The sequence below is a fragment of the Erythranthe guttata genome, chromosome 12 (genome assembly GCF_056151865.1).
Source record: "Erythranthe guttata isolate IM_541 chromosome 12, IM_541, whole genome shotgun sequence".
Classification (NCBI taxonomy): domain Eukaryota; kingdom Viridiplantae; phylum Streptophyta; class Magnoliopsida; order Lamiales; family Phrymaceae; genus Erythranthe; species Erythranthe guttata.
Genome location: NC_142544.1, coordinates 16,867,519 through 16,883,106, shown reverse-complemented (window position 1 = coordinate 16,883,106; position 15,588 = coordinate 16,867,519). Strand labels below are relative to the sequence as shown.

Here is a 15,588-nt window from a genome sequence, read left to right as displayed (position 1 = left end):
ATGTATTAAGAGATACTCCCTCCTAGCTTATTAATTCCAATTTATTAAATGTATTTCTAAATCTTATTACATCATTAAATGATAATGTTATTTTAATTAATTTTTTTTTAAGATTTTTAATATTTGTGCAAATTACAGTTAAAAAGAAACAAATGAAATAAATGCCGAAGTTAATATTGATTATAATAGGTATTTTTACCTCCATTTTTTAACGGTCCAAATCTAATCTAGTGAAGGTGTCTCATTTGAGATAGAACACGGGATATTTCACGCTAGAAAGATCATTTGAAAGTTAGTTACCAGTTAGGGTTTGAAAGTTAGTTTCTAGTTAGGGTTTGCTATGAGCGGAGGAGATCAATTCATCAATTGTTTCATTTCTTGAGTTCTTGTTAATTCATTTTTGAAACATCTTTGCATGTTGCATTCAAATTCAACGACTGATTGCTTTTAAAACAGTTATTTCATATATATATTAAGTATATATATATGTTGATAACCCCCAATTCTGGCCCCCCTATTTTCTACGCTTTATTTTTGACCCCTTTTAATCTGAAACGGCGCCGTTTCGTTTCAATCCACCATTCACCGTGCAGCTTTCTTTTCTTTTTCCTTTTCTTTCACAAAATGCACGATCGACCTACTTCTTTTCCTTTTTCTTTTTTTTTTTTTCCCCTTTTCCCTTCTCTCCCTTCTGCCGCCGCAAATGCTGACTGCCCCACCGCTCTTCTTCTCCACTCAGGGGTCTTCCTTTTTCTTCCTTGCCACACAGCCATGGCAGCGGGAATAGTTGCCGCCCCCCCCACCTCCACCGCCTCTGCCGCCAGCGTCTCTTCCCACCGCACCTTTCCTCTTCTTCCTACAATTTTTCGCTACGCGATTCATCCAATTGTTCCGATTTGGGGAGATGGTATTCAAGCTCAGGATCGGAGAGTAAAGAAGGCGGCACAACCATGCCGGCGGCGGGGTACCACGTCGGCGTCGGACCATCGTACATGTGGGGAGCTGTGTTTTGGGAAAAGAATAAACCACTCACTTTTGAAGATTTTCAGATGCCCCGCCCTAAGGCCAACGAAGTTCTGATCAAAACCAAGGGTAATTAATTTGGGTTGTGTTTTTTTTCCTCAATTTAGTTGTTGTACATTATGCTGCAAAGCTTGTTCTTTTTTTTTTTTTTTTTTTTTTTTTTTATTTTGGGAATATACTAATTGGAGATGAGAGAGAGGGAAGTAATTGGAGAAGAGAAGTCATTTTTTATTTTTCATTCAATATTTTTGATTTTTGATACGTTTTGTTGTAATTGTAAAGTACAAAAAAAAAGCCACAATACCTTTTTAGGTTTTAATTAATCTGTAGCAAACCAATTATGGATCATGTTATTGGAGGCAAGTTGAAGCTGGGGAGGAAGATTGGTAGCGAATCTTTTGGAGAGCTTTATTTGGGTAATCTCATCGGCAATATTTTATCTCATTTTTTCTTTATAGGCAAAATCTATATAAATATTTATATATGTGCTATTTTAAATTTCGTTGAGGAGTAAATATACAAACTGGAGAAGAAGTTGCTGTGAAGCTGGTGAGTAGACTTTTCCGTCTTCGAATTGGATAAATGGTTTAGGTGTTCAATTCTTGAATGAGACTTATGTCCGGAATTTGCGAATCCGATCATCAACCCCGCCGTCGAAGAATCCATCGGTTCGTCTCTTCACTTTTGCTTCCTCTGTTGCATTTCTAATCATAGTAGTTTAGATTTTGGTTCTTAATTTGTCGTGTATTTGTATGATTTTTTTTTGTCAGAGGGTTTTATGATTTGGTGGATCTATTCGTTGAAGTAAGCGGAACTCAAAAATCTCAGATCAGTAGTGTGGAAATGGTTAAATGTTTGATAAATTAGGGGAAATCTAATCTGAGTTGCGAGATCATAAATAATTGATAGGGAAATAACAGGAGTGCCACTGATTGAATATATATATTTTTTTTGTTAAATTGAATTATTACTTTTATATTATTTTATTTTGTAATTAATAGAGGTAAAGAGTAGGGTTTATGGCTGATGAGTGATGACTGGTGCCTTTTTTTTTCCTGGTATTTCGTATATACGAATATGTCTGGTGATATCAGCTGCCTGCTTCGGCTAAATATATTGATATTGCAGTGGAAGCTGCTCGCAAAGCATTCTTCAGAAATGGTGGCAAAGATTGATCATCCGCAACTGGGACCCACCGAGCCAAGTATGTACGAGCCATCGCTGCTAAGGTTTTCCTTCCTCACTCTAATTAAATTTTGTTGCAAAATATTTCAGTTTCTTTGTGGACTATTTTCTCGTATGGTTTGGGGGTGCGATAGAAACTATGTTTGTAATTTTTTGTAAAAGTATAAAATCTTGAGTCTTCCTTCGTGAATTCGAGAACTGAATTGTGTAAAGGTTTATTTCAATTTTATTGGTACTGTTTCGACTTTATTTTGGATCATGCGACATGACTGATTACTGCAAGATAGTTGAGTTTTCATTCTTATCACATCATCCCCTTTTTTTTTCCCCTTTTTTTGGTTTTGCCCCTTTTTATTCTAAAACACTATCGCATCGTACTTACTGCTCCACATTTGCACTGTATAGTAAGAAGATCATACGACTATTGAGAGATAGACTATGTTGGTAGGATTAGATTTTATAGTTATGTTGGATTCAAATACGCATTTGTAAATAATTTGCAAGAATTGCTTGTACATTTTCGTAGTTACATTCCAATTGATAAGTTATTAAGGTTCATTTTCGTCCAATTGTTTCATAGTTTTGGGGATTGCACAGTTTCACATGGTGCATTCGCATCACCAACTCCGTCGAAATAACTGATCGACTTGTGCAAATATGACTACCGGACACCGCGCCTTGCGCGGTGCTCCGTACCTAGTATATATATATATATATATATATATATATATATATATATATATATAAAAGGGTCCATTTGATATACACCCCTAGAATGGAAAATATATAGGGATATGTTCACCCCTAAAATTCTTCCTTTGAGATACACCCCTGGAGAGGCAAAAGTACTATTGTGCCCTTAAGTGGATTTTTCGCCCAACTGCATTCAGTATTTTTGCCCAACTGCATTTAGCATTCTGGGTCTGCATTTATCAGTTTTACAGATTTTTTTTATTAAAAAAATATAAATGTTTATATTATTATTATTTTTTATATATACCCTATTTTGTATTTTTTTAGTTATTTCATTTTTTTTTATTTCTTTTTATTTTTTTAATTCTTTTTATTTTTTAATTCTTTTAAATTTTTTATTTTTTTTATTATTTTTTTATTTTTTAAATTTTTTAAATTTTTTAAATTTTTTAAATTTTTAATTTTTTAATTTTTTTGATAAATTTACTGTACCGAAATTGAGTACACGTGACTACAATATACTACACATTACTATAGTGTACCACATTCATGTATAGTTATATGTAATCATGTACTGTCTTTTTACCCCAAAATTAATCTACACCAACAACAAATTTCACAATTTACTTGTTGATATTATAAATCAACTAACCAAAAAAAAAAAAACACAATCACATGCAAAAAAAATTCAAAACATGAACGCGCATTACTATATCTTAAAAAACACATAACATACATATAACTATATGTTACTACACGTGAATATAGTTATATACAATCATTTATAGTTACATAAGTGGAATAAGTTTGGAGTACTGTAGCAGGAATGCAACTTCACATGGCACTTCTCTGCATCTTATTCTTTGTATCTCATAATGTTATACAACGCAAAACCTGTAAAAAAAATACAAGTTCAAGAAAACGAAGAACAAAATGGAACAAGCGAATTACATTACATGAAAAAAATACAAAACACAATGAAATACATTTTTTTGATAAAAATTCTGGTGAACTATAGTCACAAGTAGGTATGTGCATTATTGTTACGTTACTGCATATGACTAGATATGACTATATGTAGTCAACTACAGTCACATGTAGTTATGTTCATTCTTGTTTCTACATGTGACTATATATGACTACACATACATGACCATATCTGACTATATATGTATATATAATAAAGTTCATCAACACCACCAAAAAAGTTGACATGTGAATATGTATAAAATGGTGAATAAAACAATGCGGTTAATTGAATTTTTTTTTTATTCATTACCGAGTTACCGTGCCACGAAGCATAAAGTGACATAAAGTCTGGAGTAATGTAGCATGAATGTAACTTCACATGACACTTCTCTGCATATTATTTTCTGCAAGTTATACAAATAACAAAACATGTGAGAAAAAAATACGAGTTAAAGAAAACGAAGAACAAAAATATAACAAACGAATTACATTACATGAATTTTTATAAAATACAGAAACAATGAAAATCATTTCTTTTGACACATTTACTTTAGTGAACTATAACCCTATATGGTCAACCATAGTCACATGTAGTTATGTTCCTTCTTGTTACAACATGTGACTATATAATCAACTATAGTCACATGTAGTTATATTCCTTCTTGTTACTATATGTGCATGACTATATATGACTAGGTAATTTTCATCTTATAAATGCAGTAAATATATACAAAAAAAAAAAAAAAGAAAACAAATCTCCCACCACCGTTCTAGTCCACCACCAAACTCAAGGAAACCAATTCATCAAGCAATTCATTTGATTACACGAAAAAATACCTAAACAATTGCATAAATCATCAATTCTATTTTTTTCACATAGTTTGAACTTAATACAAGTGTCCAACATCAATTCATGAAACAATAAAAAATTACAACAAATTACCTCATACATATTAGAGACTCGTGCGGCGGAACACAACGGAATATATATTGATTATGTTCATCGATTGCGGTCGGAATACAGATCCTATTCTCCGGCAATACAAATCGTCCTCGAAATACGAATCCCGTGCAAGGGCAACGGATTTGTATATATTTACTTTTTTTGGTATATATATATATATATATATATATATATATATATATATATATATATATATTTAGCGGATCTATATATATACAGGCGGTGGGGAGCAGCGGCTGCAGGCGGCGGTGGAGGGAGCAGCGGCAGCAGGGGAGCATTAGCGGCGCGCGACGGCAGAGAAACCAGTAGCGGCGGGCGACGGCGGAGAGAGCAATAGCGGTAGGCGACGACGGAGGAATCAACGTCGGCGGACGGCGGTGGAGGGAGCAGCGGCTGCAGACGGCTGCTGGGCGGCGCAAGTTGGGAGATGAGACTGTGGTGGATAGAGAGAGAGTAAGAGAGAGAAGAAGAGATAGGGGGATATATGTAACGGCTGATGAGTGGGAGAGAAACTAGGGTTTGAAAAATTAAAAGGGTAAAATAGGTATTTCAAGTTACTCAGGGGTCTACCTAATTAAGTTTAGAATTTGAGTTTTTATCCTTACAGAGAAAAAAACATTAGACCTCCTCATATATTTTCAAAAATAGGGGTTATCCCATATTTCCCCTATATATAATTGGTGACAATTATTTTTATATTTTTATATTTTTTTCGATTGATATATATATATATAAACCATGATACTCGATATTTGATATTCTTTTTACACCAGCGCTCCTACTAAAATAGGGCAAAAACTGCAAATTTATGTTAAATATGAAAAATACTAAAAAATAGGAAGCATCTATCCACATCATAGCTGATGCCTGATATAGTACCCCACTTAGCTACTTAATTTTCTCATCTAACCGGATTTGAATTCTGAAACCTAATCATCTTTATTTTGTCCCCTTGGCTTTCACACATGTTAAAAATAAAACAGCTGGTTGTATTAATTAATAACCAGAGGAAGAAAAAAACATCACCTGCAGCATTTTATATATGTGCGTGTGTGTGTGTTTTACGAGACCTACGACATTCTATACACACAGTGACACACCATTAATAGAAGAAATAGCTAGTAGTCTATATATATGGTTACATATTACTTGCAGGTAAATAATTAGAGTACGTGGTGAAAAATCCGGAGGCTTACTTACCCTCCCATGAATACACACAGCGACACACCATTAATAGATACATAAGTAGTCCATATATAGATATATTTGGCAGCTTAATAGTTAACATATTTGGCAGGTAAATAAGAGTACGTACTGAAAAATGGGAAGGTCCCCATGTTGTGACAAGGTGGGAATGAAGAAAGGGGTATGGACACCTGAAGAAGATAATAAACTCTTTACTTATATGCAACAACACGGCCATGGCAACTGGAGAGACCTCCCTCTAAAAGCCGGTACGTATATATGTTCGTATGTATTATATGCATACGCTTTTTTTTTTCCAAATACATATATCATCGTGTTATTTGCAAGCTATATTGTCCGACAGTGAAGTTTTTACAGTGCACCTATTTTATATGTAAATATGCATGGCTAACGAAATGTTTGTATAGGGCTTCGAAGATGTGGGAAAAGCTGCAGATTAAGATGGAACAATTATTTGAGGCCAGATATTAAGAGGGGGAAGTTCAGCTTTCAGGAAGAGCAGACCATCATTCAGCTGCATGCCCTTCTTGGAAACAGGTGATTATTAATCGTTAATCTGCAAATAATCACACACACATCCATGTATATATATGTATATGCTTAATGGATGGTTGTTTAACCCCATCGACGGTTAAACATCTTGTGTAATTATGGATTGATTTGGAATGTACGCGCACGTGCAACTTCGTCATCTTGATAGGAGTTCGCAACTTGATGCGGTTGAACAATAATTTATTGAAGTTTCTTACTAACGATTGAAGTTTTTTAAAGAAGGAAGATGCAATGACGAGGTACATAGATAGGTGGTAATGTGAATGCGGTAGGTAGACTGCAATGTGTTAACAAATATATTATTTTATTAGTATTTTACATAAGAAAGAAAGAGCAAAATTATCTTCCAAAATTATTATTTCTCTTAGAAAATATTATAGAAAGATTAAAACTACTAGACAATGAGTTAACTGAACGACATTGAATTTTTAAGGGAGGTTTCTATAATATTTTAAAATACAAGGGGCGTACATGTAATTTGACATAATTTCGTGGGCGGACAATTTACTCAATAATTTCTCCCCCAAAAACTCTTAAATTATTCCGATATTTCAGCCCACAAGAAACGCCCGTGGGTCCGCCATTGTCTATATGTACAACATAGCAGAGAGCTTGCCGTTGGTATTCCTACTGTGTACAAGCACGAACAAAATAAATGTGATTTCTCATTATTAAATGCCACTGTACAAATAAATATTCCCATTATTATTCATTTTTTTTTTGTTTTTCTCTTTAAAGGAGGATAGTTACTGATTGCAATATGTTATGTTGGTTAATATTATCAATTTACTAATTAATTAATGTTATCGATCTTAACTATCAAATGATTATTGGATTCTTACATTTTGTTTTGTGCATTGTAATAAATTAGATGGTCAGCGATAGCGCGACACTTGCCGAAGAGGACCGACAACGAGATCAAGAATTATTGGAACACAAATTTAAAAAAGAGATTGGCTAAAATGGGGATTGACCCGACCAGTCATAAACCCATGAACTATGTCCTAATTGGCCAGCCAAAGGACCTTAGCCACATGGCCCAATGGGAGACCACTCGGATTGAAGCCGAAGCCAGGATCGTCAGCGAGTCCAAGCTGGCTATCTCAGACATATCCGCCACCGCCACCACCGCCGCACCACCACCACCACCACCACCTTGTCTGGACATACTAAAAGTATGGCAAGGGATGACGTGGACAAGTCCCGGAAGAGGTGACATCGTAACGAATAACGATTTTTTCGCCTCAGACAACATGCTAATGACCATCTCGAACGAAACCACCGCCTCCGCTCCTCCTCCACCACCACCACCGGCATGGCCACCTTGTTTGGACATGATAAAAGTATGGACAAATCCCAGAAAAGACGACAACGTGGTCGTGACTACTACCACCCCTAACGTAGGATTAAGGGCCCACGAAAACGCATTCCCGAACAACGATGGAAACGACTATGCGGTTGGCAGTTATCAAGATGAAAAGATAAATGGCATATTAATCGAAAATCCATCAATCATCACAGACCCTATAATTAGTAATTCTACTAATTATAATATTGATGATTACTTAACAAGTTCTTCGAACTTCTTAGCCTCCGATCTTCAAGCTAGTATTGCTTTCACCACCGGGGCCAACGATGATTTTTTCTTCGAAGATAACAAGGGTAACTACAGTTGGAGTAATATTCTAAACATTGTTAATTCGCCAGCGGATTGGCCGGTGTTCTAGACAATAATTCAGTGCATTGCAATTTTCAGACATTGGATAATGTAGGCGCTATTCCTTATAACAAAGTTTGATTAGGTTCGTATTGAGTTTTTGATAAATTGTAACACTATTAGTTATCGTATCAGGCGCAGTTGTATTGGTTAATTATGTCTTCCATCACTAATTCTGTCTCTAAACATTCATTTTTAGCCACGAATTAGTTGTCGTCTCTAATGTCCGTAGCAAATTTAGGGCCACAATTTTAAGTTTTGCTCAGGGCCACCAAATACCCCGGACCGGCCCTGACTATTCTAATTGATAATAATTCTTGTATTATCTATTTTCGAGGGTACCCATCCCGCTGCCATCCATATTCGACCCATTTGCTAATTTTCGTAACATATGGATTTATTGTGCATTTCCATACAACAGGTAGATGGTTATTTTACCCCACATAATATGCCAACTTTAATATACAATGTGACGAAGCCTAAATGGCTGGCCTTATCACTAACAATAAGGAAAATGGGCCGAAAAAAGAGAAAGCCCAAACAAGGAGAGTCCAAATGTTTCACGAGACTTGTAAAAGGAGTGTTGGGAAAGGTTTTTTCGGTGTTAGTCCTCCGACGGTAAAATCAGTTGAAACAGTGAAAAACGGTATGTACATAATGAGAGAGAAATATAATAAAATTTGCATCTCTTAAGAAGTTAAAATTAACCCCTCATTTTGTGCCTTAAGGCGCTGTACTTGTATCAGTTTAGGGATTGGGTTGTGAGTCCGTCAGTGGTTAGGGCACACGTGGGGTGATATTGACGCATAACGGAAGCACAAAAATGAATTAATTTCTACGAATTAAACCTAGCTATAGAATAAAATAACATTCGAAATCCACCAAAAACTCTGGAATCCACTAGAAAATAGAGAAAACTCTAAAAATTTTATTAAAATTCGAAATTCTTCTCAAAATAAAGTCCTAAGGCAACTATTTATACTAATAAAAGTATAAAACTGAAAACCCTAATTAAACTAAAAAATACTAAAAATTACAAAAAAATGGCAAAAATGAGTTAGAGTCTGATTCTAGTAGATCTCTTAATTTTGAGAGCAACCCAATTTACGCAATTCTAATACGATTTTTCTATGATTTGATATTAATTTTCTAAATCTTGCCTTAAATAGCAAAAATAAACTTTTAGTAGTCTAAACGACGTTAAATTGCTGAAATTTGACAGATAGAGTTCGTTTCGTACTCAAATACAATTTGAGTTCGTAGAAAACCCTCATTTTTCGATAATTTCTTTCGATATTTCCACCAATGCCCATTAATAACTCTTCTCCGAATTAAATAGTTATTTTGCAATTCGAATCCAATTTGACGTTCCTTATCAAATATGATCACTGAGAGCCGTGTTTGTCTACTGAGGGCGAGTTGTTTTGTAACCCGCGGTCTGGGTCAGTTCAATGGAGAGGGCCATGCAATCTTCCTGTTTGGTCCGAATGTAGTAACCCACAAGATGTTTTGTAGCCCCCAAGTTTGGCCTTTTTCCAGTCCATGTTATAGTGCAAGTATTGCGCCCTTATTTCTGATATTGGGCTGAATGTAGTCACGTCAACCTTCTGGGATTGGGTTCTCAGACACTTGAGCCCGTAGCACAACGAATGGTAGATAAATCAAATGGAGAAATATTTATTTCTTACATAGCAAAGTAGTTCATGATAATTTATGGCTTCATTCAATATATGCATGCTTGGAGTTGGGGCTTGAGAGAGTAATATTCGATGAAGTATTTGTGTATTTTCTTTAGTATGAATTTGATTTAGAAAGATATAAAGCAACATAATTCAAAATATGCATATGTAAAGAGGAGAAATTGATTTCATGGAAACAACAAAAAACACTTAAGAAGCTTTTACAGTTTACTCAGTAAGAGCATGCATTTGTTAGTTTTACGTTTTTAACGTTTTATTTTTTTTGGTCCACTAATCTTTATTTTAATTAATTAAATTGTGGGTAATTCAAATTATGGTATTAAGGTGATTTTATGGTAATTGATTTGTAACGTTGAAGGTAATAAAAGACCATGATGGGTGGGATTTGTCTTCTTCCGTTACAAATCAATCATGGCCCTCTCTTTCGTCTATAAAAGAAATCCACAGCTTTTCTCCTCAACCATCAGATGCAATTGAGAATTCCATCACTTACACATAATACTAGTGAGTTGTGATATTAGAGAGATAGAGAGAAGAAGGTGTCCTACGAATAAAGTTCTCAAGGAGATTCAAAGGAGGCCTGGCTAGGCTGGCCTTGTAAATTGCTATCGTTCATCGTCTCTATCGAAATCTATGGCGAACGGTATGCCAATAATCTCTATTATGTGCTTATGTTCTTAAGATGGATTTGATTTCAAGATTATGTGATTAAGGTATTCCGCATAAAATTAATATTCATAGAACACACAATTTCCAGATGATTATTGGTATACCTTCAGTTTTGGGTAACAATAATATTCATCTATACATGTACGATTGCATTGCACTATTAAAAACAATTAATATATATGCAGTTAATAACACAGTACGTGTTCTGTCTTTTTACTCTCGTACTAGTATAGTAGCTTTCACAGGTCATAAATGTGACTATCCTAATTTCTAGGCTTTATTTTATTTTTTAAATATACACACAATATTTACATAGTTCGATTAAAATAACATAAGTTTTAAATAACCCGCCCCCTAACCTTTGATCGTGGGTCCGCCCCTGAATGCAGAACACGGGATATTTCACGCTAGAAAGATTGTTTGAAAGTTAGTTAACAGTTAGGGTTTTCTATGATTGGAGGAGATCAGTTCATCAGTTGTTTCATTTCTTGAGTACTTGTTAATTCATTCTTGAAACATATTTACATGTTGAATTCAGATTCCACGATCGATTGCTTTTAGAACAGTTACTTCGTATATATATAATTGATGATCAATATTGTTTTAATATTTTTTTCAGGTAATTAATTTTCGATTGTTATATAAAGTTATAAACCATGATACTCTATATTTGATATTTTTTAGGGTAAATTTCACTTTCTCCCTTTACTTTGGCTCGATATCATTTTCTTCCCTTGTACTTTGGCTTGATATCACTTTACCCCCTTCTACTCTCAATTGCATCGATTCACCCCATTGTACTTTGGCTCGATATCACTTTACCCCCTTCTACTTACAATTGCATCGATTTGCCCCCCAGTACTAGAAAAATTATCTCAATGTGGCACTCGCCGTTTTTTTCCACACATTTGACCTTAACACCGTTTGAAAGTTTGAAAATTACAGAAAAGCCACCCCTCCCAATTTAAATAATTATTAAAAAAATTAAAAAAATAAAAGATAAATTGTGGCTGGCGTCGTGGACTATGTTTTCTCGTTGTTTGAATTTTTTATTATTTTATTATTTGTTTTTTTTAATTATTTTAATTATTTTTATTTTTTTAATAATTATTTAAATTGAGAGGGTGACTTTTTAGTAATTTTCAGACTTAGATCAAACGGTGTTAATGTTAAAAGTCTTTAAACTAACGGCAATGGACACATTGGGATAATTTTTCAAGTATAAGTAGACAAATTAATGCAATTGAGAGTTGAATGTGATAAAAATTTATTGAGCCAAAGTACATGGGAAAGGTCAAATTATCCTTCTTTTTTTTTTTAACTAGCGGCCCTACTAAAATACTATAAATACTGCAAATTTATGTTAAATATGAAAAATACTAAAAAAATAGGAAGCATCTATCCACATCAGCTGATGCCTGATATAGTACCCCACTTAGCTACTTAATTTTCTCATCTAACCGGATCTGAATTCTGAAACCTAATCATCTTTATTTTGTCCCCTTGGCTTCACTATTTGCCCAACTTTTTACAGACATGTCAAAACTAAAACCGGTTGTAATAATTAACCGGAGGGAAAAAAGCATAACTTGTATTATTTTTAGATACCAGCAATTCTCCCTGTGCAATGCATGCATGGGTTAGCATTGTAAATATTTATGTTGTACCAGGAAACTAAATTATATATTATTAAAAAAAATAGTTTTGAAATTTAAATTACCGAAATAACATAAAAAAAACTTAGATCATAAGACTATCCGAGAGGATAAGGGTTTTGTTAGCCGCTTTGCAATCTGATTTGCTATGAAAGTCAAAAGGCTGGAAAATTGAAAATGAAATAATAATAATAATTAATTTTAAAAAAAATACAAATATATATGTCATTAGGGTTTGTTAGGTTGCTCCATTTCATATTAAGTGCGACGAAGGAAAATTCCCACAAAAAACATAATTAATAGCCTACTTTTTAATAGAAGATCCCTAAATTATCCTTTGGAATACTATTAAAATGATCTCTTAGTAATAAATTAATGAATTTGAACAATCGATGATAAAGGGCAAACTTGGTAAAATTAATTATTGTCCTTGAAAACCTAAAGCGACGCTTAATATGGAATTTTTTTTTTGTGGCAAAAAAAACGCCACTTAATATGAAACGGAAGGGGGGGGGGGGGGGGGGGGGGGGGGGGGGCGGTTGTTACGAGACCGACGATATAATGTATATGTAAATAGGTAGTCTATATATAGATGTATTTGGGCAGCTTAGTAGATTGCATATTACTTGTAGGTAAATAAGAGTACGTGGTGGAAACCTGAAGCAAGGGGTATGGACACCTGAAGAAGACAGTAAACTCTTTACTTATATGCAACAACATGGCCATGGAAACTGGAGAGACCTCCCTCTAAAAGCCGGTACGTACGTACGTACCTATGTATAATACATATGAATACGTTTTTTTTCCAAATACATATATCGTGTTATTTGCAAGCTATATATATTGTCTCAGAGTGAGGTTTTCACAGTGCACCTATATATATATATATATATATATATATATATATATATATATATATATATATATATATATATATATATATATATATATATATATATATATATATATATATATATATGTAAATATGCATGGCTAACGAAATGTTTGTATAGGGCTTCGAAGATGTGGGAAAAGCTGCAGATTAAGATGGAACAATTATTTGAGGCCAGATATTAAGAGGGGGAAGTTCAGCTTTCAGGAAGAGCAGACCATCATTCAGCTGCATGCCCTTCTTGGAAACAGGTGCTAATTATTTGATGCTACAATATATACCGGTGATTATTAATCGTTAATCTGCACATAATCACTCATACATCCATGTATATATATGCTTAATGGATGGTTGTATAAACCCATCGACGGTTAAAAATCCTGTTTAATTCTGGATTGATTTGGAATGTTCGCGTACGTGCAACTTTTGTCAACGTTGAAATGTGCTTTCTTTTTTATAGATAATTAATTAAAGAAAATGTGCTTAATTAACTGGAACATTTTTAATATATATATATATATATATATATATATATATATATATATATATATATATATATAGATATATTGATTAGTTTTGGAAAGACATGCAGCAGTTGTAATTAACGAAATGTTGGCACAAAGATAGACACGGACTAAATCACACGTTAGTGCTTCACTATGAAACTATGTTGAAAAGTCTTTGATGAGATGTGAGTTATATTAAATATTCAACCAAAATTCAACAAATGATATATATTTTTACCCTTACTAAAATATTTATATATGTTGTAGGACAAATTACACGGTCTATTCCATGCTACACTGGGTAGATATTTATCATTGAGATACCCACAAACACACACACCTTCCTTATATTTTATAGTTCTCCATATGTGTCCCGCGACGAGGAATAGAAGTTCGCAACTCGATGCGGCTGAACAATAATATTTTCTAAGTTTCTCACTAACGATTGAAGTTTTTTAGAGAAGAAAGATGCAATGACGAGTTACATAGATAAGTGGTAATGTGAAGGAGGTAGGTAGACCGTGATGTGTTATATAAAGATATTATTTTATTAGTATAAAGAAAGAGCAAAATTATCTTCCATAATTATTATTTCTTTTAGAAAATATTATAGAAAGATTAAAACTACTATACAATGAGTTAACTAAACGACATTGAATTTTTAAGGGAGGTTTCTTTTATTCATTATTTAGTTATAGAATTAAGTTCCAAGAAAATCTCACGAAAGTGAAAGTTAATTAGGTGTAAAACATATAGTTTTATCTTACATAAATGCTCTATATGTACAAGATAGTGCAGACAGCTTGCTCGATCATTTTCCATACTACTGTATATGTACGAACAAAATAAATGTGGTTCCATGTGTGAAGTATTAAATGCCACTATACAAACAAATATTCAGTACATCAATTAATTAAGTATTAACTCGTTGATTTTTTTTCATTCTTTTTTTTTTTCCCCTCTTTAAAGATGGATATAGTTACTGGTTACGTTAATATTATCAATTTATTGATTGATTAATGTTATCTTAACTATCAAATGATTATTGGATTCTTACATTTTGTTTTGTGCATGTAATAAATAATTAGGTGGTCAAGGATAGCGCGACACTTACCGAAGAGGACCGACAACGAGATAAAGAATTATATTGGAACACAAATTTAAAGAAGAGATTAGCTAAAATGGCAAGGGATGACGTGGACAAGTCCCGGAGGAGGCGAAATCATAACAAATAACGATTTTTTCGCCTTAGACAACATGCTAATGACCATCTCGAACGAAGCAACCGCCTCCACTCCTCCTCCTCCACCACCACCGGAATGGGCGCCACCTTGTTTGGACATGATGAAAGTATGGACAAATCCCAAAAAAGACGACAACGTAACGTGCTCACAATGAATAATATAATGTAGTAGTCACGAGCGCGTTGTCGTCTTTTCTTGGATTTGTCCATACTTTTATCATGTCCAAACAAGGTGGCTATGCCGGTGGTGGTGGTGGTGGAGGAGGAGGAGCGGAGGCGGTGGCTTTGTTTGAGATGGTCATTTAGCATGTTGCAGTGCGGACAAATTTTTAGACATTGGATAATGTTGCCGTTATATTCCTTATAACAAAGTTTGATTAGGTTCGTATTGAGTTAAGTACCTAACTTGCCTCGGATAGTCGGATTGTTTTCTTATATGCATAATAAATGTAAGTATGTAACACTAGTTATCGTATCCGGTTCAGTTGTATTGATTAATTATGTCTTCCATCTCTAATTCTGTCGCTAAACTTTCATTTTTAGCAACGTATTAGTTGTTCGCCTCTAATTCTGTCACTAAACATACATTCTTAAAGACAATATATATCCAGCAA

The 15,588-nt window shown here is 34.0% G+C and overlaps 1 protein-coding gene, 1 long non-coding RNA gene and 1 pseudogene across 3 annotated transcripts; all 3 read left to right on the top strand.

The window, feature by feature from the left end:
• The first annotated feature begins 485 nt into the window (after positions 1-485).
• Positions 486-2,464, top strand: LOC148766627 (uncharacterized). The gene is made up of 2 exons (XR_016034898.1): positions 486-1,691; positions 2,152-2,464. It is a non-coding gene; the product is annotated as an uncharacterized LOC148766627 (long non-coding RNA).
• A 3,672-nt stretch (positions 2,465-6,136) lies between these two features.
• Positions 6,137-8,425, top strand: LOC148766626 (uncharacterized). Its single transcript, XM_088826525.1, has 3 exons — positions 6,137-6,288; positions 6,448-6,577; positions 7,464-8,425. The coding sequence occupies exons 1-3, from the start codon at positions 6,156-6,158 to the stop codon at positions 8,317-8,319; spliced, it is 1,119 nt and encodes a 372-aa protein (XP_088682651.1). The 5' UTR covers positions 6,137-6,155; the 3' UTR covers positions 8,320-8,425.
• A 367-nt stretch (positions 8,426-8,792) lies between these two features.
• LOC148766625 (transcription factor MYB53-like) lies at positions 8,793-15,151 on the top strand (annotated as a pseudogene). The gene is made up of 5 exons (XR_016035138.1): positions 8,793-8,927; positions 9,038-9,102; positions 12,975-13,090; positions 13,347-13,476; positions 14,820-15,151. The product of XR_016035138.1 is annotated as a transcription factor MYB53-like (transcript).
• Positions 15,152-15,588: the final 437 nt, after the last annotated feature.